Source organism: Dermacentor variabilis, chromosome 9 (assembly GCF_050947875.1).
Source record: "Dermacentor variabilis isolate Ectoservices chromosome 9, ASM5094787v1, whole genome shotgun sequence".
Lineage (NCBI taxonomy): Eukaryota > Metazoa > Arthropoda > Arachnida > Ixodida > Ixodidae > Dermacentor > Dermacentor variabilis.
The window spans coordinates 23,176,664-23,203,259 of NC_134576.1; the positions used below are offsets into that span (position 1 = coordinate 23,176,664).

At 45.3% G+C, this 26,596-nt stretch overlaps 1 protein-coding gene across 2 annotated transcripts in view; it reads right to left on the reverse strand.

The window, feature by feature from the left end:
• The window catches only part of LOC142592547 (mitochondrial tRNA-specific 2-thiouridylase 1), a 170,946-nt gene that overhangs the window by 138,116 nt on the left and 6,234 nt on the right, over window positions 1-26,596 (reverse strand). For both annotated transcript variants that reach the window (XM_075704055.1, XM_075704054.1), the window contains exons 3-4: window positions 25,297-25,460; window positions 1,885-2,057 (exon numbers count right to left, since the gene is read on the reverse strand). In XM_075704055.1, the coding sequence (XP_075560170.1) occupies window positions 1,885-2,057; window positions 25,297-25,460 (337 nt within the window). The remainder of the gene's footprint in view (window positions 1-1,884; window positions 2,058-25,296; window positions 25,461-26,596) is intronic.

Genomic DNA, 26,596 nt, shown 5'->3' on the forward strand with positions numbered 1-26,596 from the left:
AATTCTTGCGAGAGTGATCTTATCCGGGGGAGTGATTGACTGAGAATACAGCCCCATCGGGCAAACCTACATTCATAGGTTTTCGCGTAAACTAATTGATGATTAAATTGATGATTGAATTGACAATTTTTGTGTAAATCTGCTGTTGGGTGGTAATGAAACCAACGTTCTTGAAGCAGGAGACGCACATTCTCGGATCTCTATCACAGAGGCGTGGTGGCCCACTTGGGTGGAATGTGGATTTGCTTAATTTTGCTGGACCGTCTTCTCCTGCAGGATATGCAACACACGTGGTACGCAAAAAGCCACCATCACATGTCAGCATAGGTCGACGGCGATGCAGCCGTGCCCACTGCACTGTTTGAAATGGCGCTTCAAATAACACAATGGTGGCCGGGACGTGCTTCTGGCACTAGCAATCACTAACAAGTTTTGCTGATTTTGTAAACAAAAATGGCAGTGGCCTCGCAAACATGCTGCGACAGTATTTTATGCTATATACCGTATTCACTCGAATCTAGGCAGGCCCTGATTCTAAGTCGGCACCCGAATATCCGAAACCAGAAAAAATAAAAAACTTACCTCGAATGTAGGCCGAACAAAAAAGTGAAGACAGCGTGCACAAAATGAAAACAGCATTAGTTAATATGAACATGCTGAGCGCACTCTATGTTATCATCGCCGCTAGCCAGACCACACGCACGCTTGCGGACATGCGCAAGTCGGCATGCCCATGAAAGCGCACACAGTGTGGCGCGATCGCAGTGAACAGCTCTTCTCTGTTATCTTGCGCTTATTTTCCTTATCGCTGTCACCTGCTCGTTGCGGCACACGCAACAGGCGTCCCCCGTTCCCTTCAACAATGGACGTTTTTCTCATCCTTGCCAAAGTGCCGCCCGGCTTGAACATTTCACGATGCCTCTGTGGCTAGCATAACTTTTTGTTTGAAAGCGGCACCATAGTGGCATCGACTGTTTGGTGCGCACGTCGATATGACACAGGTCAAAATAGCGACGTTGCTGGTGTACTTCAGTTGGCTAATGGCGCGGCTAATAGCGGCTGAGATACTGACTTTTGTAGATGGCACTAGCTATGCACCACATTTATCATTCTTAATTACAAACTGGGCACATTTTTTAAGATCCTCAAATCTAAGCAGACCCTAGAGTTTGGTATACAATTATTTGAAAAAGCTATCGGCCTAGATTCAAATAAATACGGTAGGTAGAGACAAAATTCATTTGAATATTTTTTGTACTCTTAGCATTAGATGGGTTCCAGCAAATTTTGTTGATGCGAGATTGCAGTGTAGGGACATTTTGCTGTCGAGAGATATGGATTGCATTGAATATTATGGGCATTCATTGGGGAGACAAAGATATTTCCTAGCCTCGGGGTTTCATTATTGCGGGCTTCTGACGGTATATCCATTAATATTTATTTTTTTTATATATTATTAATTACAGAATATATTTCTTAAAATGAATTTTTCTTCCTGTTTATTATGATATGGTGCATTCCTCACTTGCCTTTAATTTTAGACAGTGTATTATGGTCATGCTTCTTTGTACTCAAAATTAGGACAGGTCTTGGAGATACATGTTCTGCTCATTTATGTGCTATTTGTTCCTTTTTGTTTTGCTTGTTCTAGAAATAATCTTGCTGCTGCTGTATTTCCTGCCCATGACAATTGTATTGACACGTCCTAGTCAAGCCTGTGCAGTGGCGTTTTGACTATAGCCCTCAAGCTCCTGGGTTTTGCAATAAAGCTTGAATTATATTGAGTTGAATCAAATTTCACATGTGTTGCTCATGTTCAAAAAAAAAAATTTCTTTTGGCACCCCTTTAAAAGTGCCCTGGTGGTATAGCAGGGCAGTACTGACCTCTTTTTTGGTCGCAATCCTGTGCAGCCCTATGCTTGTTGCGACCTGCTTGACTGTAGCTTTCTCGAGGTCACCCAGGGGGAAGAGGCTTCGCTGCAGTGCCTCCTGCTTCACCTGAGCCAAGAAGAAGCTTTGGTCCTTGTCACCGTCTATGCCTCGCATCAGCTGCACACCTGTAGTGCAAACACTGGTAACCACAGTGCACATAGTAAAGCAAACACAGACGACCTGCGTCAATTCCATTTCTCCAATGTATATGCAGATCTTGTTCAATGCACATGATTGCTAATAAAAAGTATGCCTCCAAATTTTTCTTTGAAGCATGTGTTAATTACTGTTATTTTCAATACTGCCAGTCTCTTTCCGAGACCATGTCAGGTGGGCGTACAGATTGTAGATGCACGTATAATAATACATCAGCGCCAAACAGCAAAACAGAAACTGGAATCCAATGCAGTGACAGTCATCACAGAGCATCATCAAGAAACAACACGGCACAGTGGCCTGTCTGTGCTCATGTTTTAAATGCTTTGATATAACAAACACAAATATAATGAATCATACATTACAGCTCATGCCCACTACAAGAGATCTGCATTAAAATACTCTTGGATATAACCAACTATTCCGCTCCCATAGTTTGGTTCGCAGATACTCCACTTTTAACAAACACAGCTATAACAACTATCGGTTAAAGTGAAGCAATTTTTTGGGTGAATTTGGTCTAGATGGCATAAGTACCCACCTTGCTATAGCAAAGCGTGTGCAGCAGCGGATTGCATGCAACTATTTTTTACTGCCTGTGGAATTCGGGAAACTTTTAGAGCGAAGCTGTTAACTTCTTGGTGGTCAGCATTTTTCGTGTCAGTCCATGAGCCGTAATTACCATCATCAGCAATGTCTCATCCCACTCGTAATGCAGAGGTTACAAGCACTCAGCAAAGTTAAGCAAACAGTGCATACATTCATTAGAATCATGCATACTACGTACAGAGCAGTGTAGGTTTCAATAAAGAAAAAGCTCAAAACAAGCTTCTATCATCATCAGCAATGGCTTGTACCCCCACAAGCAAACAAAAAAACTTTGAGGACACTTAGGCTTCGCCTTTAAGAGCAGAATGCATAGCATTCAAAGATCCCTGACTGCTTCTCACGCTTCCCAGCTACTGCAGCTAATGTAAGCATAATGTTTACCATGAAACGCTGGTAGAGAACACTATGCACGAAGGCAAACTTTCTGGTAGAAATGGGGCCTCTTGTAGGGGCTGATCGGGGAGGTAGTGCCACCCCCCTCCCACAGCGATGCCAAAAAGTTGCATCATTTTCAGGTTTCTGTTATTTTTTCGCACTTTTAATATTTAAGTCAGGTAGGATTTAACATAAAAGACATGTACTGTCAGTGTCTTGTTTCATGGCATTTGTGAGCTGTCATTTCCAAATTCTGAGGAATCCTTTTGTCAAGAATGTAAGAATGTCTGTGCAACTTTAGTGATAGACTGATGTGGCCACATAACCAGCATATACCGCATGTCATATAGTAAGGTGTAGAATGTACGTATACCTAAATATTGTTACGGGGATGTTGGTATAGAAAGACTGTATATACAATATATACAATATATACACAAGCAGAGTCAGTGCAGTTAAAAATGGCTGACCAGCAACAACATGCAGCAGTCAGCCTCACACGATCTTCTTCTTCCTTCCTCTTATTTTATCCTTCCGTAACAATATATACGGCAATTTAAGCTCACTGTCAACTCTGCCGACGCAGGATTTTCTGTGACACGGGGTGCTTAATGCCATCGTGTTAAAATGCAATGGCTCATACTCCCATAAGGCAGAGGCCACAAGCGCTCAGCACAGTGAAGCAAACAGTGTATACATTAATTGAAATCACCCATACAACATGCAGAATAGCATTCGTTTCAGTTAGGAACAAGCTCAAAACAAGCATCCAAACCATAAATTATGCATTGCATAGGCAAGCAGTTGTAGCGGTGGGTTTGAAACAGCTTCGCTCGACATCCACTTTCACAATGCCGGGATGGTGAGGCAATTTTTCTGTTTGAGAACAATTACACTAGCCGCAAGCTTACCACAACAGCGTGCTGCACAATTCCTTGTCAGCGGAGAGTTTGCATGTTGATTACACAAGTGACCCACCACTGCGGATCAGTGCCAAGGGTGCTGCTAGGCCTAACCACCTTCGAGGCGAAGTTGTTGCATACACGGCGCTTCAAAAGCAATCGCCATGGCAAGCGCAAAATGACTGTTTTGAGAACACTTTATTCCTCACTGCATCAAATGCTGCAAGAAAGAAGATATGCAAGAAAGAAGATTGCATGTTTGTTCGTTTTGTGCAAGCGATCTCGGAAGCCATTTCTCATTGTTGTTCGTTTTTCGCGCCGCCGCTTTGCACGAGGGGCGCTATAGTGCCAACGACGTTACATTGCCGCTGGAGTGGCGGTTTGATGAGGGCGAGCATCGGTTGCGCCTGCAGTGTAGTGCAAGCCTTGGTCCTCTGAGCGAGTTTGTTAAACTGAAATATTGACTGTTCCGAAATCCGTTTAAGTGAAATATTTTTGCATAGGATCTATAAGAAAACTGCCGGGGATTTTTAAAAAGTTTGTCATTCTGAAATATTCGATAAACCGACGTTCGCACAATTGAGAGTTTACTGTACATTCTTATTAATCAGGAATCTGACTCCTAGTTCTCGTCTCTCCGCTAAGCCCCGGTAGCACAGGACGTGCCCGCTTTTTAGCACTGTATATGCTTCTTTTGGCCTCCTAACTTCACTGAGCTCTATTATATCCCATTTACTGTCCTCTAATTCCTCCAACAGTACTGCTAAACTCGCCTCACTAGATAACGTTCTAGCGTTAAACGTTACCAGGTTCATATTCCAATGGCGGCCTGTCCGGAGCCAGGGATTCTTAGCACCCTCTGCTGCGTCGCAGGTCTGACTGCCGCCGTGGTCAGTTGATTCGCAGCTGCTGGGGACTAAGGGCCGGGGTTTGGTTGTTGTGTTCATATAGGAGGTTGTGGCCAAGTACTACACCAGGGTGGCCAATCCTGCTCTGGTGAGGGAGTGCGTTACCGGTTCTGGTCACCGGGATCAGGCCACATGTGGTATAGTGTCGCCCCCTGCCAGATCTCCGTGTTATCATACATTTATGTTTAGTAGTAGTCTAGCTAGATGACGCACCCCCCTTCAGTCATGTGACGAGCTTGGAGCTTGGTGCCATCTGGCGAGTGGAGTCTTTTTTGTAATAAACGGCCACTAGCCGGCTCAGTCCTTTGTCCGTTTTCATCAGGAGCAGTTAGCTCCGTGTCTCCCTCTCTGTGTCGGGCGCTCGCCGCACATTCGCTGGGCGCAGGCCCCCGCTTGCCTGCCGCTGCTGACACAACATCTTATGGCGACGAAGACGGGATTCCCGCTGCGGTTCCGACCAAAGCCCCGGGAAACCAACGAGCTTCGTAAGTGAAGCGACCCTTCCTGTGTCGGCACGGCATGCAAACGCCGCCGACGCACTTGGCATCGCGAGGCTTCTGAGCCTAGACCTTCTCGACCCCCTTGTTCTTCCTTGCCCCATTCCTGCTGCGAGCTCCGGCATGTTCTCTGCACTGTCTCTTGCACGCTACCGGGCATGGCTTCCTTTTCGGCGAACCTTCCCGTTTTTTTTTTAATTGCCCGGGCCACCATTAATTCCACGGTAACGATGGAAAAAATTTTTCAGGCCCACCTCGAAGTGGCCGGTGGTGGCGACTGGACGAACGCGCGACGAGCGTCCGCGGTCGTCAGCGCTCTTGGGCGTGAGGGACAACGGAAGTACTTTGCGGACGAGGAACAGAAAGCAGCAAGGCAGTTAACCGGCGCAGCGTCAGCGTCAAGCGAAGCAGCAAGGCAGTCGACCGGCGCAGCGTCAACTTCAAGTGATGCGGTCCCGCCAGCGTTAGAGTTCCAGAAACTCTTGCAGCGGCTTGACCGGCTGTTCGCCGCGTCAACAAATGTTCTGGTGGAGACGCACGAATTCACCAGTCGAAGGCAGTTCAAGGGAGAAGGATTCCTGGAATTCGTGACCGCATTGAAGGAGAAGGCGGTACAGTGCAACTTCGGCACAACCTACAATGAGTGCGTCCGAGACCAAATAATACATGGGGTAGCAAACGTCAGCGTTCGCGAAAAGTTATTAGCTCATGGCGAAAGCCTGTCCCTGGACAAAGCAGAAGAAATTGGACGCTCTTTAGAAGCCCTGCATCGAGCAAACCGCGCGTTCGACTCTGAAAAAATACAAAGGATCGAGGCAGCTCAACCTGGCGCTCCGTCGACGAGCCAAGATAGCCGACTCTTCCGGGGAGCCAAGGCCATGAAGATGGCCGACTTCTTCCGAGGAGCTGCCAAGATGGCTGACGTCTTCCGGGAGGCCGCCCAGACGATCGACATTTTTCCCGAGGCTCCTCCGGGACCCGCAATGAAGCACAGGATGCGAAGAAAGACCCTAATGTCGACCGTAGTTCGTGCGATCGGTGTGGCTGCACGAAACATATTGCAACGTACAGGAATTGTCCAGCAAGAAATCGACGGTGCAACGCCTGCCACACGTTGGGCCATTTCACTTCAGTATGCCGAAAGACCCGAACAGCTGTGCAACACGTCTCTTCCGCAGAGACGCTGTCTTCGTCAACTTCCGCAGGGCATCCGTCCGTGTCTGTCTTGACGGTAAGCACTTTGGAAACTAAAAAGGATTTGCAAGTCCCGGTCATAGTTGGCGGCGTCGCCATGCGGCTGCTCGTGGACACAGGAGCGTCTGTCTCATTGATGATGGCCGAAGATTTTAGAAAGCATTTTGGTCAACAGCACAGACTGTCAAAAACAGCAGTGGACTTGAGGAATTTCTTCAAGCAATGCATCGACATTCAAGGCCTTTTACAAGCCACTGTCCAGTTTCTCCAAAGGTCGTGCTCAGTCATGTTCCACATGCCTACAGGAACAGCATCACTGTTGCGTCTAGACGCCATCCAGCACTTGGGAATACAAATCGACGGTACGTCGCAGACATGCTGCCTGGCTTCGCTTCCTTCAGTACAGAGCCCCACAGGTGTGCCTCCGGGTTTTGATCACCTCTTCAGTGGCGTGTTGGGTCTCGTCAAAAACTTCGTGCACCGAATACATCGGCGGCAAGGTATGAAACCAGTATCTTCAAAGTTGCGTAGACTACCCCTGGCTCTTGTGACCAGGTTACAAATGAACTGCGACGTCTCGAGGACTGCAACGCCATCGAGCGCATCGAGGCTTCTGAGTGGGTGTCTCCACTCGTTGTGGTGCGCGAAAAGGATGGAGCCATATGGCTCTGTGTAGACCTACGGGAACCAAATAAGGCAATTGTCATTGATGGGTATCCTTTGCCGCACGTAGAAGAGTTATTACAAATGTTTCATGGTGCCACATATTTTTCTAAGCTGGATCTAGCATCTGCTTATCATCAGCTGTTACTGGAAGAAGATAGTAGAGATCTCTCTACATTTATAACTCATGTAGGCTTATTTAGGTTCAAGTGTGTCTGTTTTGGTTTGGCATCCGCGCCAGCAGTGTTTCAGAAAATGATGTCACAAATCTTGCAGAGTTGTAAGAATGTTGTCTGTTACCTTGATGACATTTTGGTATGGGGTCAGACAAAACCTGAGCATGATGCTAACTTAAGAGAAGTCTTGCTTTGCATTTCAAACAGTGGTATGAAACTGAATGAAAAATGTGTCTTCTTTGTGAGACACCTGACATTTCTGGGCCATAAAATTTCAGCTGAAGGCATTTCGCCTATGGAGAGCAAGGTAAAAGCAATCCTCAATGTGCCTGCTCCTACAGATATTAAGTCATTGCAATCCTTCTTAGGATTAGCTGGTTACTATGCCAAGTTCATTGATCATTATGCAGAACCCTTAGAACTGCTTCGCCTCATGCTCAGGCAAGGGCAAAATTTTGCTTGGTCTGATGATGCAGAGCGTAGCTTCAATCAGTTGAAAGCTCGTCTTACATGTTCCCCTGCCATTAAGATTTTCAGCCCTGAATTGCCTGTGGTAGTCACGACTGATGCATCTGATGTTGGTGTTGGTGCTGTGTTACAACAACTGTATGGTTCTAAGCTAGAAACTGTAGCATTTGCATCTAGAACTTTGTCGGTTGCTGAACGAAAGTATTCTGTTGGAGAGCATGAAGCGCTAGCATGTCTGTTGGCGTGTGAAAAATGGCATGTTTACCTCTGGGGTAGACGGTTCACTCTTCGAACTGACCATCAAGCAGTAGTTGCACTACTGTCCGCTGGCGACTCAGGTCGTCGACCTCTTCGCATTTCGAGATGGTCAGCCAGGCTCCTGTATTACAACTTTCAGATTGAATATTGCAAAGGATCAGAAAATTTAGTAGCTGATGCCTTGTCTAGACTTCCAGTAAAGGATTCTCAGAATGTAGTTCAGGAGGAAGAAATAGTATCCTTAGTTACATCGGTCATTGACAAGGAAACAGTGCAACTTGCAACGAGCACAGATGAAACTCTTCAGAAGGTCAGTAAATGCCTAGCAGAGGGTTGGCCTTCTAAGAAAAACATAGACAATGCTTTAATAGCTTACCTTCATGTCAATGAAGAATTGTCTTTTGTAGATGGATTACTCATGCGTGGTGATCGTGTCATAATACCCAGTGTTCTAATACCTACATTTCTACAGCTGGCACATGAAAATCATCAGGGCATAGTACGTACCAAGCAGCTTCTTCATGAACGCTATTGGTGGCCCCAGATGGATAGTACTGTCGAACAGTATGTAAAGCATTGTCATGTATGTATGCTGGTAGACAAGTCTGCAAAGCCTCATGTAGCTCCATTGCAGCCAGTCGAATGGCCGAGCGGGCCTTGGCAGAAACTGGGAATGGACATCATCGGCCTATTAAACATGTCCTACCCTAGGTATCTAGTCACTCTAGTTGATTACTACTCAAAGTGGCCAGAAGTACTTGGTACTAATTCTATCTCCACAGATGATGTCATTAAGCCTCTTGACTGGGCTTTCAGCTGTGAAGAGTTGCCAGACTCTATAGTTACGAACAACGGTCCGCAGTTTGTTTCAAAACAATTCCAAGATTACCTAAAGGAAAAGGGAATCGCTCATTTTTTCTCCTCCAACTTTCCTCAGGGAAATGGTCAAATAGAAAGGTTCAACCGAGTCATTAAGGAACATCTGCAGGTAGCAAGGCTTGAAGGTTGAGATGCTTCGAAAAGCATTTCAGAATTCTTGGGTTCCTATAGGATTACGCAACATGCTACAACGGGTCTCTCCCCAGCTTTTCTACTTCATGGTCGTCAACCTTGTTCAAAGTTAGATATTAGCAACATTAGGTTGCATAAGCACATAGCGGTTCAGGACAGTTTTCTTCCTCAAGTTCGCGAGAGAGTCTCGCAGAGACAGCGGCAAACTAAGCAGTGCATAGACAAACATAGAGGTGCTCAGGCAACTCATATCAAGGTGGGAGACGCCGTCAAAATAAGACTTAACAGGAAAGGATTTTGTAAGTACAGTAAACCTCATATAGTTAAGGCCTAGATGGGACCATCTACTTTTGTACTGAGTGATGGGAAGACGTGGAATGCGTCTAAGTTAACCATAGTAGTAGATAATTCAAAACATAGTACATTGTCACTAGTGATAAAGATTTTTTGTACTCATATTCAAACCTGGATAGTCATTCGGATGACTCGTCTGTCGTGACATTGTCCTTTCATAGTAATAAGCATCAGCTAAGTAGTCCGTCTGACTGTATCACTTCCGAGTCTACACAGTCAGCAGTCGTCTCTGATTCCGTCGGGAAATCGGTAGCTTCCCAGGACTTGTTGGGACGTCGAGAGGAGCTTCCTGGGCAACCCTCTCCAGCTTTGAGCGACACCCACATTCAATTGTCCAACCAGGGGGACGGAATTAATAGTGGGACGACTAGATCTTCGAAGTCGACCGTTACATGTCGCAACCCCCAAAGTTCTTCTGAGGTACGCACACGTCCTCATCGTAACAGGAAACGGCCTCCGTGGCTCGATGATTTTGTTTCCTGAGTGTAGAGCGTATTGCCGTCTTCGAAATGCCACGGCTAGGGGCCTCGCTGTGAGATTTAGGAGACAGTTCACATGTTTCGTTAACACAGGTATAAAATGTGTTCCTTGTTGCGGTGCAGTGAGTCTTGTGCCGTGTTCCTTGTCGGATTTTGTTTTGAGTGACTGCCTGTGTTTTGGTGCCCAAGACTGGTGCATGTGTGTGTGAACTTGGGCGGGGACGGACTGAATTTGTTGTGGACTTAAGTGCGTGCATTGTGTGCAACTGGTACGCGTGTGTGTGTGAACGTGGGGGGGAACGAACTGAATTTGTCCTTGGACTTAAGGGCGTGTCTTGTGTGCGCGTTTCACTGTATGCTTACGTTGTTTCCAGGGGGGGATGATGTGGTATAGTGTCGCCCCCTGCCAGATCTCCGTGTTATCATGCATTTATGTTTAGTAGTAGTCTAGCTAGATGGCGCACCCCCTTCGGTCATGTGACGAATTTGGACCAATCAGGAGGTGCCATCTGGCGAGTGGAGTTTTTTTTGTAATAAACGGCCGCTAGCCGGCTCAGTCCTTTGTCCGCTTTTCATCAGGAGCAGTTAGCTCCGTGTCTCCCTCTCTGTGTCGGGCGCTCGCCGCGCGTTCGCTGGGCGCGGGCCCCCGCTTGCCTGCCGCTGCCGACACAACACCACACTCCAGGCTTGTTTATGCAATTTTATCAACACGCAGATTTTTTTTTAAACCGGTGGAAAATTGCGCGGCACCGGGATTCGAACCACGGACCTCTTGCACGCGAGGTGGGTGTTCTACCTCTACGCCACCGCTGCACCGCTGCAATTTTTCCGGTACGTACGTACGAGCAAATCTCAGCCTGGGTCGTTGCATGCCATATTCACTGCTATCGCTGCCAAACCTATTGCAATAAGCATCACAGCATGTGGTGTGTAGTGCCATTGGTAGTGCACTGCACATCTTTAGTAGGCAATAACACAGACACGCTGCCATTCCCTGCTGCAGGCAGCGAGATGTGGGCATCACGTTTTGATGGAATCTTTCGTTTCGGTTTCCCATAGCCCTCTTAAAACACCACGCAATAGGAGAACAAAATGCTTCTCGGGCCAAAGGAGCATCACCAGCTCGACATGCATCGGTGTCTTGTGCTGCAACAATCCACATGACACTTCACGTTATGTAGATGTCAATACTAGTTTAGTCAGTCAAACTTTTTTTAGTTACTTCAGATCATACGTTTCTCTGGCTAGTACGTTTTTCTCACAATTTTTTTCAACATGTGTGAACGAGGTTCTACTATACAGACCACTGTTGTGTATGAAAAAGCAAACGGTAGTAGATATTTGTGACATTGGCTGCTACAACCGGGCAGCCGGCCCAACAGCACTGGCCGATGAGCTACCAGTTGTGCCAGCTATTAATCTTGCTATTGTGTCACATTTCGAGGGTGTATATATGTTCTAGTAAGGGGAAACTGCCTGCATCCAGAAAACAGCGGACAGGAAAATGCTGCTCTGTGTATGTTTGTACGATTACATTGTGAACTCCTTTATCTATAGTTATTTTAATTTCGATGTTTTTATTTTGCGAACACCTACGTGTTAAGACAGTGGTAATGTCAAAGCCACTTATAACAGTATTCAAGTGCCACAAAAATTCCCTTGTTATAGATGTGCTGCTTGAAAAAAATCAAAATAAGGGGATGGCAGAGCTGTTGTGACAAAACTATAATGGTGGGGAGGCCAGTGCCCCTCCCTACCACCTTCCTCCATCCTGCTGCTGATTATGCGCACTCGTTTAATGTTTAACTCTGCTTCTTGTGTGCTCCAATCGCCTGTAACTAGCCGCGGCTGTCGGCTTCGAAAAATGGCACTGCTATGTCATCATCAGGCTGATGATGATGATGATGACTGCTATAACAACTGGAAAGAGGGGTCACAGGCGGCAAGCAATATGCGAGCTCCCCCAAGGCATCGCTTTGGTGGCCCCAAAAGGAGCCTTTTAAACATGCGAGAAGGTTGCCGCGGCATGTTGTCACCTTGAGAAATCCAAAAGAAAAGCTAGGGCAAAATCACCACAAGCATCTCGCCACCCACATACTTCACACAAGCTTGCATCAGAAAACCATATGTCCATCGACATCGCATGCTTTACACGAAGCTTGCCGACATCCTTCTACAAGGCATACAGGTGTTCCACGTAGTGCAGCAGAAGGTTCCTCGCGAAAATGAAGCCCCGGAGGGACTGAACCGTCTGCCGGGCTTCCTGTATTGACAATGTTGAGGCAGCCTGCCCTAAAGCATCACCCCTGCCGTCGTCACAGTCGCTATCCAATATAAGCACATTCGCCACGATCACCTCATTGGTTAGACGAACTTCGTTCCCAAATCTATAATAGTGTGCTTTCTTTTCACAGGCAATGTCATGCACTGCAAATGATCAGGGTACAGATCAGCCATCTTCTATTTCAGTGGCGAGTCAAACGAGGCTGAGACCACACGCCAGAAATGACTTCGACGTAACCAACAAAAACGAGCACAAGCAGCTTAATCCGTTGGCAAAACTCCGCAGAATGAGGGACCAGCAAGCAATTTGGGAGCAGGGCAGTTGGTGCGGTCCATTCATGTTTTAGAAGGCGGTGTGGCATAGAGCCATGGGCACAGCCCACTCGTGTTTGGAGGAATGGAAGGGCAACGGGAGGGAGGGGTGCAAGGCTGGCGATGCGGAGAAGGCTAGAAAATGAGTGCGTAGCAGCTGTTGGGGCGGCGGGCCTTTGGCAAGCAGCTCAAATTTCTCTTTCTTCTTTTGAAGAATTTCGCATTTCATTACCTTTCAGCATGCACAACCAGTAGCCAGGCTTGATCGTTATAACTGATAATGCGGCATGGAGGCGTGGTAGTAAGTGGGCTATTTCACTGCAGAAAACATACAAAAGTTGACGGTCCAGCACCCTCTCATTGTTATAACTGATATATATGTGTGTCTCCTTTCTGTAATGCCTTCGGGCCTTGAAAGTATCTTAAATAAATAAATAAATATTGTTAAAGCAAGTGATGCTACAAGTGGGTACGATAGTATGCGTAATAGCATTCTACATTTTAAAACATGTATACAATTAACTGCTGCAGTTTTGTTGAGCAAGTTGTATCAGATAGATCACAGAAAAGACAAACAGGAATTTGTTTAATGTTGCCTACTGATTTCTGCATTTGCTCGATTATTCAAACATATTTACAGTCGCTGACTGATTTTTCAGACATGCTCGATTATTTGGTTTGCATTGCTGCTTCGCCATTCTCCCCATAGATCATAATGTATAACAACTGCCGAAAATTCAGACACCTTGCAACCTCTCGTCTGATTTTTCGAACAATCCTTGAGCCAACTCGATCGAAAGCACCATGCACCGACTCTGACCGGTGCATGGTTAGACTTGCTGAACGCCATTGTTGTTTTGAACGGAGCCTCCTTGCTGCCCCATGAAGTGGCGCTACTGCAAATTCCCACTCATCATCGTTTCTGCCAGGTTTGTGGCTACAGCAGTTCTGGTCTCAGCTTAGTAAGCCATGTCAAGACAATCCAGCAGCTGATTTGTTTGTTTCTTCGTGCACGACACTGCAAGTAGGCCACGTTTTTCGTTTGTGTGAGTAGTATCGGCGTGACGGCGTGGTCGAGCATGCTGTGTCGAGGTTGTGGTGATGGCACGTGGCATACGGAAACATTGCGTCAAGTGTCTAATGGCACAGACAGTGCCCGCTGTTGCATTTGGAGACAATCCCACCGCTGGCAACCAGTTGTAAGAGTTGAGGAGGACGTCGGGATGAAAAACTTGGGGGTTTATTTGCATTATTTACAGTGAGAGTCAATTAACAGAAGTCATTACGGGCCGGCAGCAACTCGGACGCTGCGGCCCGCGGCAAGAAGCTTGAAAGAGAAGAATCAAGGAATGCCCTAGGAATGCTCTCTTGCTGCTCCCGGTCTGTGTCTTTTAAGCTCTTCGGTGTCTCGAAGACACGTCGCGTTCGGCCAATGGGCGAGCCCGCTCAGGTGACGCCATTTTCGGCCAATCGGCGAGCCCGCTCAGGTGTTGTCATTTTCGGCCAATGGTAGGCGCCCGTGCGATTGTGTCACACCCGGCAAAGAGAGTCGCTGCTTGGTCCCCAATAGTTCGAGGGCTTACTTCTCCCTGCGGTCTTGCCTTCCCGACTTGCAATGCGCCGTCACAATAGGCGGGTGGAGGCGACGCTGCCAGGGTTTCATGGTGCATTACACCTGTCTTGCCTCTTGGACCCAAGTTACCTGGAACAGTGCCAGGCTCTCGCTTCACTTTCGGGAAGAGTCAAGCAGTGAATAGCTCCACCTGCGGCACACGAGGTGGGCGCCGCCAACTTGTTTGCACGTGCTGCGCCTCTGGAATGTGGTATCCGTGCTTCTGCACTTCTTAATTAGCTGTGGCGCGATTCGATGTGGCCTGGTGAACTCGAAGTAGGCTCAGGAAACGGTCCCGTATCTAACACCGCGCAGACTGCGCTGGGGAATGCCGGCAAGTGGGTGCCGGGAGGCCTAGGATTTGTTGCCTTTCGATGTGCACCCTACTGACGCCGAAAGTGTTCTGCCGAGACCTGTGCAGTGGTTCCGGACATCGTCTCATTTGACTGTTTCACAGGTGCTCACACTGCTGTACTGACATGCGCAGAACTCGACGACGGTGAGATCATTCGTCAGGTTTCTGCTGCACCGCCGGATGATGACTCCGAGTCAGAAGATGACGCACCATGTGTTATGCTGCTGTCGCATGCAGAGCGTGCACAAGCAGTGACTGTGCTTTCAGCCGCCTACAGTGACCGTACGACCCTCTCCGAGATTCAGGCCCATCTCATCGTGCGTAAACGGAACAGCGTGCAACGGTGCATTCGTGATTTCTTCACGCCTACTGCCGAGCCCGTATAAGTGTATGAAAATAAAGGATTTCTTTCTTTCTTTTTTTTCTTAATCTGCTTTTTCGGACACCTGTTTATTCGGTCATTTCCGCAGTCCCCGTGAGGTCCGAATAAACGGTCGGCGACTGTATATTCGCAGGAGCCATACAGCCACTGTGACTAGATTTGCATCTAGGCGGCATTAAACATTACTTTGGTGGCCAACGTCCGGTGAAACAGTGCTGTTCAGATCTAAAGCCAAGGCAAGTGTGGCAGTGGATGGCAAACCGTCGTGGGAAGTTAGCGATTCATTGGTGATCATGCCCTAGATCGCGCACGTGAGCTAGACTGAGGACTGCAAAAGTGGTGAGCGTGCCTGCCAAACTGATTTGTGCCCTTATAGAATGAAATAAGTTAAGCTCGCATGTACGCACAAAGCATCATGCTGAAGAATAGTATCATTCTGCTCTGAGAAACTCTGTTTATCCGTTAGTACAGATGACTTGGAGCGTGCACACCGACTTGGTCGTTACCAGCAAGACAAAACTAGGCCTATTATTGTAAAATATGCTATATTTAAAGATAAATCAAGAATTCTTGCAGTGGCTTCAAAGCTCAAAGGCACAAATTTTTATATTCGCAAGGACTACTCAGCCAGAGTTCGACAGGCGCGAAGGAAACTTTATCTTCATGGACAACAGAGCAGAAGATCATTTAAACTTCACTTTGACAGCTGCTGCTTGATGGCAAGCAATTCACGTACAATGCTGAATCTGATTGTATAGTTGAACTGAGGGCATAGCGGTCACTGCGTCTCTCCAGGCATGCGCGTCCCTCTTCTCCCCCCCCCCCCCGCCCCCCAAACCAGCCTCGCCTCGATTACTGTCCCTGTTTATCAAAATATGTCGGTCTTGCTCGCAAACGTGCATAGTTATCTGCCTAAGACACCCTAGAATCTGTTTTGAAAGACAACAATACTGACCTCACTATCGCTATACTACTTACGGAATCTTGGCTGCATCCAAATATTGCTGACCACGAACTACTAAATGATAGCCTACCGTACGCTGTTCACAGGCTTGACAGGTTGGGGCACAGGGTAGGTGGCATTTTGATTTTTGTGAAAAAAAGTGTTCCTTCATATGTCACCAAATTGAACTGTCAACACGAAATTTTGTGCGTAAATATATCACTTTGGTCAAGTGTGACTGTGATTATTGCTTGTTATCGCGCTCCTGACTGTGATGTTTCTTTCAACCATAACTACTAACTTCTGTACTAGCGAATCTTTACTCATGCTTCCCGTATGCGAATTTTATGCTCTGTGGCGATTTTAATTTTCCGGACATTAACTGGGCAAATCTAGAGGCACATAACCGGCAATCCAAAGATTTTCTTGACACAATCCTTACATTCAACTTTACTCAGATGGTTAATATGGCAACCTGTGGGGAGAACATTCTAAACCTTGTCCTTGTTTCTAACCCCAAAATAATAAAACCGCTATCATCCGTTGCCGGTCTAAGTGACCACAAATTACTGCTATTTAATCTCTGCATCGCAGTTCCTTTCAGACAGCCTTCAACCAAACACATTAGGGCCTACAACAAAGCAGATTTTAGCAAAATTAACACTGAACTGAACACTTTTCAAATTTTTCTAGTGAGACTGCTCCTTCTCGTACAGTAGATGAAAACTGGTTGCTATTTAAGAATAAATTATTATGGCTTGTTGAGAGACATGTGCCTCTCGTTCGCATTCGCGGTGATGTAGAAAAACCCTGGTTTTCTAATACACTTAGGAGGCTGTCAGGAAAGAGAAAACGTCTGTTTTGTAATGTGAAATGCTCTAAATCTTGTTCAAATCCTGTTCAAAGCACTTTGAGACAATCCAAAAAGAAGTTCTTCCATGACAATTTGCCTAACATCATACATGTCAACCCCAAACAATTTTGGAATATCCTGAAACCAAACAATAGGTCCTATAATATTTCCTTGACTTATCCTGACAGTTCAAACGTGCCGCTTGATCAGCGGTCAGACGTAATGAACTCCTATTTTTCTTCTGTTTTCACTCGTGAGCCTGCACTGAAGGACTTTGATTTGCCCAGCCACAGTTTTCCCCTTATGTTTCCCATTACGATTAATTATCAAGGCATTATGAAACTTACTGATAACCTAAAGATTTCTAGTGCCCCTGGGCCAGATAATATCACTGCGAAGATACTAGAAGGTACGAAAGAAATTTCCTGTGTAATATTACAAATAATTTTTGCTCAGTCCATTACTGATAGTTCACTTCCAAATGACTGGAAGGTTAGTAAAGTGGAACCGGTATATAAGTCAGGCAGTCACTCTGATCGTTCCAACTATCTCCGCATTTCCTTAACGAGTATTCCCTGTAAACTTCTAGAACATATAATATATTCACAAATAGCATGTCATTTCGGTGATCATTCGTTCTTTTTTCACAATCAGCACGGTTTTCAGCCTGGTTTGTCATGCGATACACAGCTTTTTGAATTTACTACTGAACTTCACCTGAACTTAGACTCATCACTTCAAACCGATGTCATATACCTAGACTTTGTCAAAGCATTTGACTGTGTTCTCCATCAGCGGCTTTTGGCCAAACTTTGATGCCTCACTCTCGACCCTCTCGCACTGTCATGGATCCGTTGCTTTCTTACTAATCGATTCCAGTACACAGCTGTAGGAAATCATTGCTCAGCCACTGCTAGAGTCATCTCCAGAGTACCACAGGGGTCCGTTCTCGGTCCCCTTCTTTCTTATCTTTACAAACGACCTTCCTAGCAGCACATCATCCAATATCCAACTTTTTGCAGATGACTGCGTAATCTATCATCGCATTACAGACCCAACCGACCATGCAATGCTCCAAAAAGACTTACATTTATTAGACACCAGCTGTTCCAACTCTTTAATGAAACTTAACATCTCCAAATGTAGTTATGCAGGTATCCCGTAAACACTCTAACAAGAAACACCCTTACTTTTCAAACTCGACAGCACTATCTACCATTGAATCGTATCGCTATCTCGGTATCACTATTAATAGCAAGCTGACCTGGTCCGACCATATAACAAAATTGGCTACCGACACCAATAAATCACTTGGTTACGTCAGACGTACCCTTGCGCTGTGCCCCTCATCCACAAGAAAACTAGCTTATGAAACTTTCATTCGAAGTAAACATGAATACGCCTCAGCTATTTGGAGCCCGCACCAAGATGACTTAATTAATATATTAGAATCAATACAAAATCGTGCCGCTAGATTCATCACTTCCAGGTACAGCCATGAAGAAAGTGTCTGCGATTAAGTCATCTTTAGGACTCGAACTATTGGTGTTGCATCGGAAAATTGCAAAACTGTCTTTTCCAGCGACATTATTATAACTTCCCTGAACTGCATGGAAGGCTCCTAATCCCACCAACCCGTACATTTTGTTGCCTTTCTAACTCTTGCTGCATCCAGCGCTTGCATGGTTCAACATTTTCCTTCAATCAATCGTTTTTGCCTAGCGCCATTGCAGAGAGGAACAATTTACCAGATAGAGTTGTCAATGAGCGTAACCCGATTATCTTCAAGCAGCTACTTACTGATCACCTTAAACCGTAACCTTAGACTGACCGTACTGGGCCTTCATTCCTTTGCGATTGCCATCTCACATTGTGACTGTTCTGCTGATTTGCTTTTGCATTCTATTCAGTGTGCCTCTTGGCTTTTCTTTTTTTCTTCCCTTTATTTTGCTTCTCATACGAATCCACAGGCTGAGTTTTGTAAGAAATTGTAACCATATCTTTGTTTCTATCCTTATCTTCTGTAACCCCCCCCCCCCCTTATGTAATACCTCGACAGGGGTCGTTAAGGGAAAATAAATGATGATAATGATGAATTTGCGCAAAACAGCATTAACTGCCGGCATTGTGCAGTCAAGGTTGCACTTGACAACATCATGACAATGCATGGCAGGCAAATGCAGAACACTGCCAAGGCCTCAACCATTTTAAGTAGACTAAAGCACTACAGTGAACAAGAGCCTGTAAACAGATTTTTTTGCTGCTGGAATTGTAAAAGATGTTGAACATGAATTTTTGTATAAAAATATCTGAACAGCCCTTTGAAGATAAGTAGACTCCATAGATGAACCTGCTTTCCTTTTTGTAATCAAAGAACCAGCATTTAGATTTGTCAACCTCTGGCTCTCATGTCAAGGTTTTATGTAAATCCGACAACTACCGTATTTACTTGATTCTAATGCACACACATTTTCCTTGTCCAAGAAAAAGGGGAAAATGAAATGCCCGCGATTGTAACATGCACCCGTATGTGACCTAAAAAAAAGAGATGTCCTTTACGTTACCGTGCACCTCATTCTTTCAAACAGAAATACAACTTTCTCTCATTTGGAAAAACAAACATTTACTCCCAATACACTAAAGTTGCAATAAATAAAAGAAGTCGCAGTTTCACCCAAAAGGCTAAATATCAATTGCGATAGCAAATCAGTAGAAAAGTAAGGACAGTAGTTTATCGGCCGTATAAACTTTTAAACATTCGATTACTAACTAAATTAACAAGCATGATGTCACACGCACACAAGCAAACACGAACATGTCTCACTCAATGACTATACAAACTATCAAAACGCTGGAGTGAGGAAGTGCAGTAGCAGGAGGAAGCGAATTGACCTTTGTGCGGCCTCTTGTTTCAATGTGAACTAAGCAATGAGAATGCAGTGCGGTGCACCTAGATGCATAGACTGTCTCCATTGCAGACCGCTTTCAAGATAAGGGCCGGGCAGCTGTGCCTATGCAGCAGCCGCCGGAGTAGAACGCCTTTCCTGTTTGGACCAGTCCCGCACGCAAGTTTCAGGAACTCCGAACGCCCATGACGTGGCCCAATTTCTGTCTGTCTCCGCACACGTGATCACTTTCCTTTTAATTGCAGCATCTTGATGAACTCGGCATGTCTTCGCAGTGGGCACTTCCATGCTGACAGAGCAAACGCAAAAAAACGACAAGACAGACGATGGACTAATGCCTAAGCATACGTACTACAGCACATGGAGGAAGCTACGGCAGCTACGCTCGAAGCCCATACAAGGTGGCCATATTGAAATGCTGATAGCAATATGGTAACGCAGATTTAGGGTCATACTCGATTCTAACGCACACGCAATTTTTGGACCTGTTTTATCTGAAAAAAAAAAGGGCTTTGCATTCGAGTAAATATGGTATTAGCTTCGAAATTATATGGCTAACTACTATTCCCATCAACCTTGAACCAAAAAATTTGTATTCGCAAAAGCCTAGATGTAGCAATTTGGTCTGTTAACATGTTACCTCTGATAACTCTGTGCTCAGACACCCAGTACACTTACTAAGCAGGATTTCTACAGAACATTTGACTCAAAATTTAAGGACAATTCAAGGATGCCAAAGGCCAGAATTCAAGATGGGAGAAACAAGCCTTGCTAGTAGTACACATACACTTAATATTTGTGAAATCTCCTTAGCTGCAATTTCTTGCAGTTAGGCCGCTGCCAAGTCGGACACACTCTTCAAGCTCTTCAGGTTGCTCCTCTAGGTTGACTTTCCCATTGTAATGATGTCGATCGCATTCTGGTATTACGGTTAGCAGAGTCCAACTTTAGCCAAAGATACTCATTGTTTTAAACCCAAATACAGTAAAACCTCGTTAATTCGAGGTCATCGGGACTGCAAAAAGTCTTTGAATTAGGCGGGTTTTCGAATTAACTGAACACAAAAAAAAAGTAACCCAGGCAAGAAATTTCACTGCAGGAATGCGCTACCTCTATTCGGCCATCTTTGGATTACTTAATGTAATCAGAGATGCTGGCTTGCCGCATCCTGTAGTTCGAGGCTCCAAGGGGCGCGTTTTTTAGTTGGCGAACTACGTGCAGCATTTGAGAATTTCCCCCGTGGCGCTCAACAAAACTGTGAATGACATTCAGCGATCCAACAACTTCCCCGAGAGCGGGTGCTCGGGAGGGCTCGTTAGCGTCGTTGTCGTCGCTGTCATCGTACATGGCTGCATCGGCGGTAGCTTCCCCCTCCAAGTCTGAGTAGCATGTTTGCTGATCATTTTCAAAGTTCAGATACTCAACGAAGCCGACTGCACCGGACTCGCTACCCTCTGTGCAGAGTGTATTGATGCGGTCGCAACGCTTGGCTTCTTCTTCATCAAGTGCACATGAATAGTCAGCATCAGCATCGATGGTGCTTTCCTTCGAGAAGCCAGCATGTTTAATTGATCAAAGTGGGTTCCACTTGCTTCCATGTATACACAGTAACACATATTGCACCGAGAAGGCCGATAGAGTTTACTTGCCCTGCTTTCGACCCTTGACGGCAGTGTCCTTCACCGTGAACGTTTTTGTGGGCAGCATCTTGTAGAAAAGGGCTGCCTCATCAAGGTTGTACACATCATCTGCTCCGTACTCCCTAAGCAACAGATCCAAGGTGTGTTTCTTCCAGTTGTCGATGGCGCTCTCGTTTGCACTGCTGCTCTAGCCACAGCAGGCTATGAAGGTCAAATTATATTGCGCTCTTTAAAACAGCTGAACCATCCATTGCTACACTTGAACTCGTCGTGCCCAAGTTGTAGAGCCAAGTCATTGGCCTTCTCCTGCAGTATCGTTTCATTGACGGGAAGGTGGGCTGCGTTTGCTTTCTGCAGTCAGCGAAGTAAAGCTGATTTCACATCTTGGTACGTGGGAGCCTGACCTTGCGACCGCTTCGAAGAATACCGCATTTACTCGCGTAATGATTGCACCCCTAAATTTTGTCAAAATTTGATTTTTTTAAAAAATTTCCCATGTAATGATTGCACCCCGAACCTGCCGCAGCGATATGTCGTGTGCCAAGTCTAGCTAATAATGATCGCACTTACCATCTGTCGAATGCTACTCGAACGACTCTTCAAGACACCAAGCAGTCTGCACGCACCAAACAATCTTGAGCAGATGCCCCATTTCATTCCTTTCATCACTTTCCGCACTACCATGACAAAAAAAAAAAAAGAAAGAAAGATACAACCAAACTTGCCTTTATTGTGCAGGCTTTATAATGGTTGTGGACAACAACAAAAAATGTGCCTTTCGATTCTTCTCGTCTGCACTCGTGGGCATGCAACAAATTGCGAGCGGCAACGATAGCAGCCACATTTACACTGATATGTTCGAAGTGTAGCCTATTCATACACCGACGCTTGTAACACAGCTAAGATATTCGCCCACCCTTAGCGGAAACGTGCTGTATTAGGATAGTAGTGAAGAAAAATGCCGCAGTTTCCGCAGCATGCCCGCCATGTGTTCCTGTGTCACTGGCAGCAAAGTGGACATGGCTATGTTATTGCTGCAAACTTGCCGTTATTAACGATATTATTCATTACTGATACAGAAGAAACTGTTTTAATGCACGTAATGTACTCACAAGCAAAAAAAATTGTGTTCGGTGCATTCGGCTTGCTCCGCCGGCCGCTATTTTTGTTTTGGTGTCCCGCACTACATACAGCGGTGGCCGCCTATTTGTTGACCTGTTGTCATACCGCAGCAAATGCGAGATGAAAAAAAATTTTTCTTTTTGCAGGAAATTTAACCCTCGTAATGATTGCACCCCTGAATTTCCGTAAATTTGTTTTAACAAAAAGGTGCGGTCATTATGCGAGTAAATATGGTATGTCTTCCTGTAGGCCTCCAGTACCTTCGACTAGTTCTTCGGTATTATAGACAACGTCGAGAGGTTCACGCTGTGCCTTTCAGCCAACTCGGTCTTAAAACACATGTTCTTACCCGCTTCGTGGATCAAGCAGAACTTCTGCTGCAGCGTCAGTCTTATACTTTGGCATCTTCACTCACTAGCACTTCCGCACAGTTCAGAAAAAAAAAAAAGAGCACCACGCTAGCTGCAACACCCCTAAACACTGCACACCCCTAAACGGTGCAGCCTGGCATTGAGTGCGCACACATCGCCGCAGGCTCAGAGAGAGAATGGGCAAACGGCAGCAAGTGGCAGTGGCATGGAACACGCACTGACGCTGCAACTACGAGCAGCGTGCGGAGTGGGGGACGAGAGCACATGACAAAATTTGGTATGCCTGCTGTGTTGCAGTGAAGCACGTCTTCTCCACTGCGGCGCGTGTTTCGGCTGTCCGCGGGGCGTACCATGGACTGATTTTTGTGCTAGCAGTACTACAGGTCGCGCGCTTCGTCTATAAATAATCGCGATTGCTATGTGGCACCACCTTGTGGCTTCGATTGGCCGTCGTTTCGTCGGGTTTGCGATGAAATGGGGATCGGGAATTTCCGCATCGCGCCCCAAATCTTCAAATTAACCGGGTTGGCCTAGGCCGCTGCTTCGAATTATCCGGTAAAATTTACATTGGAAAATACGGGACCGCGCAAAACCTTCGAATTGACCGAGTTTGAATTAACGAGGTTTTACTGTAGTTGAAATACTTTCTGCCAGGCATTTCTAGGGCCTAGAAATGAAGCCATAATGGCTGCAGTGTTGACTAACTAGCAAAAAAACTAATTGCTGGCTTGGCTTGGTGGTGGCAACAGCAATTAAAACAAGCCTGTCATTGGTTGCTGTGGACATGATATAGTGCAAACATTTAGGAACACTCTCAAAAAGAAACATCTCAGATTGCTTGCTAAAAGACAGTGTCTATGGCATAGCCCCTGTACAAAGTTTATTAGTACTTTGAATGGTCAAAAGTTGCCCCAAATCCCAGTTTTCACGGAATTCAAGGAGCATGTGTATATTCAACGAGTTTTAAGAGCCCGTGAATCTCTTTCTCCAAATTCAAGGGTTTTCAAGGTGTACCAACCCTGACTATGACATGTTGGTTGGACGCGCAAATAGTCCACACGAGTGAATCAAAGACAACTACAGGATTTTTGTGTCTTTGCAGAGGTATTAAAGCTTTTCAAACACCTAAGGAGTCTGTATATATAATTTCTTTTTGTAGTTTTAGTGCCTTATTGTGTTTTACAACCAACAATACTGCATAAGCCCCCTGCTGTAAAGATGCCTGTTTCGAGGTACAGAACATCAGAATCCAAGAAAGAGAGATGAACCGCTGCATAAAATATGCTGGCATGTGACTTAGACGCACAGGTGTAGAATTCTGGACAAGAGTACTTTGACTAAAGCTCTATAAAGCTCTAGAAAGTGCATTCAGATGTGTACCTCCAAAGCGTGCTTTGTTATTTCTACAAATGATGTGTCTCATTCAACAAGCTGCTACTGCCATGGCTTGGATGCAGCTCAGAAGAATGGCACAAGCATACTAGAGATTACTGAAAGTGATTCAAAATACATTCAAGGTAAGCGTGAGAATTCGAGAGATGATGAAATGTTCAAAGGCTATGAGAAGACGTACACACTCACTTATTGTTAATAGAACATGCAAGCAGCCGCTTCAACGAAACAAAGATGCTTTAATTCAATGATGAGGTTCTACTGTACTGTACTTACATGATTCCAATGCACAATTAAAAAAAAAAGTACTAAAAGACAACAAACTCGTTAGATTCAAGCACAAAACCAAAACTATAGCAGTGACAATCTGTTGTCATTGGCATTAAAATTTCTGTAATCCAATCAATCCACATGTTGCTGCAGCTGTGGGCACAGCGGTAACTCAATAAGTTTGTTATAGGTTGCCATGGTCTGCAAGGCATTTTAGAAACACAGTATCAAATTCCATTGATGGCAATGAAGATGAGATGCTTTAATGTCTTAATAGTGATAAGGACCCTAGAGCGACAAAGTGATATCTGGTTTGCTGTTGCTCACATGGAATACATCGTTCAAGTGGAAGAAGGCAATTACCAAGAAGTAAATTGTTTAATCTCCCTCTCTCTTACTAAGAAAAATTGGTGAGTGAACAATCAAGGGTGCTGCATTCTTCATTTCTGGTCATAAAAACTGGGTGAACATTTTAGTCAAAGCTGCGTTAAGATAAAGTACATATAGTATGCGCTGCTAACAGGCAAGCTACTTTCCCAATAGCAGAGGCCCCCCTCTTACTGTCTTGACTAACGTCTGCAAGCAGCATTCCACTCCTGCATTACCTCGTATCAGATTACGTAAGCCTAAGTAAGAGCCTATGTAAAATTTACATAACAAGCATAGGTGCGAATATGTTCAAATGTTACACTTTTGCGGTGGACAGTTCTGATGTCTATGCCCACATTTATGGGAAGTTCTAGTTAAAATAAAGAAATTTATCTGAAAAAATATTGAGAAAGATAAAGGAGAAAGGTCACTGGTATCTGGAGAGGTAAACAAAAAGATCCTGATTAGCATGAGATAACAGCAAGGCGAAGGAGAAGCACTCACGCCCATCAGGCAGTGGCTGTAGACGGGCATAGTGGCCAGTGGCAACCATGTCAGCGCCCAGCCTCTGAGTGGCGTACTCATGAAAGACACCGAATTTGATGGCTCGGTTGCACAGCACGTCCGGGTTAGGCGTCCACCCCTTCTGGTATTCATCAAGCATGGTGCTGAGAAACAATGAATGGGCCAGTTGCACACACACAGTGGACTGACACACCAAATTTGCTTCCAGGACCACCATTGCTTTGCAATGAAAGAAGACAGCCCTGCACAGAGAGCCACTTAACAGGTGCCAGCAAGTTTAGTTTAAACCCAGACCTGCTAAGCAGAACTGCAGCTCAGATTCTGAATATGACATTCTTTTTTATGCTGGAGACAAGTGTACACAGAAAAAACTAGCCAGCAACAACTTCAAGGTGGGTTAAATGGGCCCGCAACCAGAAGCATCTTTGTTATAAGAGCAGTCACTGCAAAGCTTTACCTTCAGCCAAGAATGACTCAAGACTTACTGTAGCTAGCTTTGCAGTAGGTTGACCATAAAATGTGCACCTACATGAAAGGAAATGCTAATTTGCATTTAACACTGCTATCTGCAATTCCTTTCACTTTCTGACAAAAAAGATTGCACCAGGAACATTCTTTTTTCCAGGCACCCAGCAGTTTAGTCCTTTTTGACGCAGCGTTTACACTTCTACAGGATAAAACAACACTTGAAAATCAGAAGTCATAATGAAATTACTGATGTTTAATACCTGCAACATAGACCTTAAGATACTGCTGACTGGGCCTGTGCTCCAAACTTTTGTAATACTATATGTGAAGTGTGCCAGGAAAAATGTTTTGCAAGCCAGAAAAAGTTTTGTAAGTGCCTAGGAAAACATACATATGCAAGCCCAAGCACACCCTACACATGTATCCTGCTCATTATAGAAAAGGAAGACACTGCTTTTCAACACAAAAGCACCACTCAGTGTCAGTTTCACAGCGTAGTAGCATGACTTTCCCACTGTGAACCTACTGGTAGACTCTCTGGAGGGGCCCATCTTTTCAGGGAACAACCTTTTATTCTTTCCGAAAGATCTCACATTCGTGTTAAAGTGCAGTACCACACAAACCATATGAGGTGACAGCAGGACAGAAAAAAGCATTCTTATTTCATATTGTTTTACACCCTATTCCAATTACCACAGCAACAAGTAGTGACATATTGTCCATGGTTGACTGAAATTTTCCTATTCAATGGAAAGAAGTGCTAACTTAGTCAGGGTGTCTACTAAGTTGACATTTCCAAATTCTCTGAGTT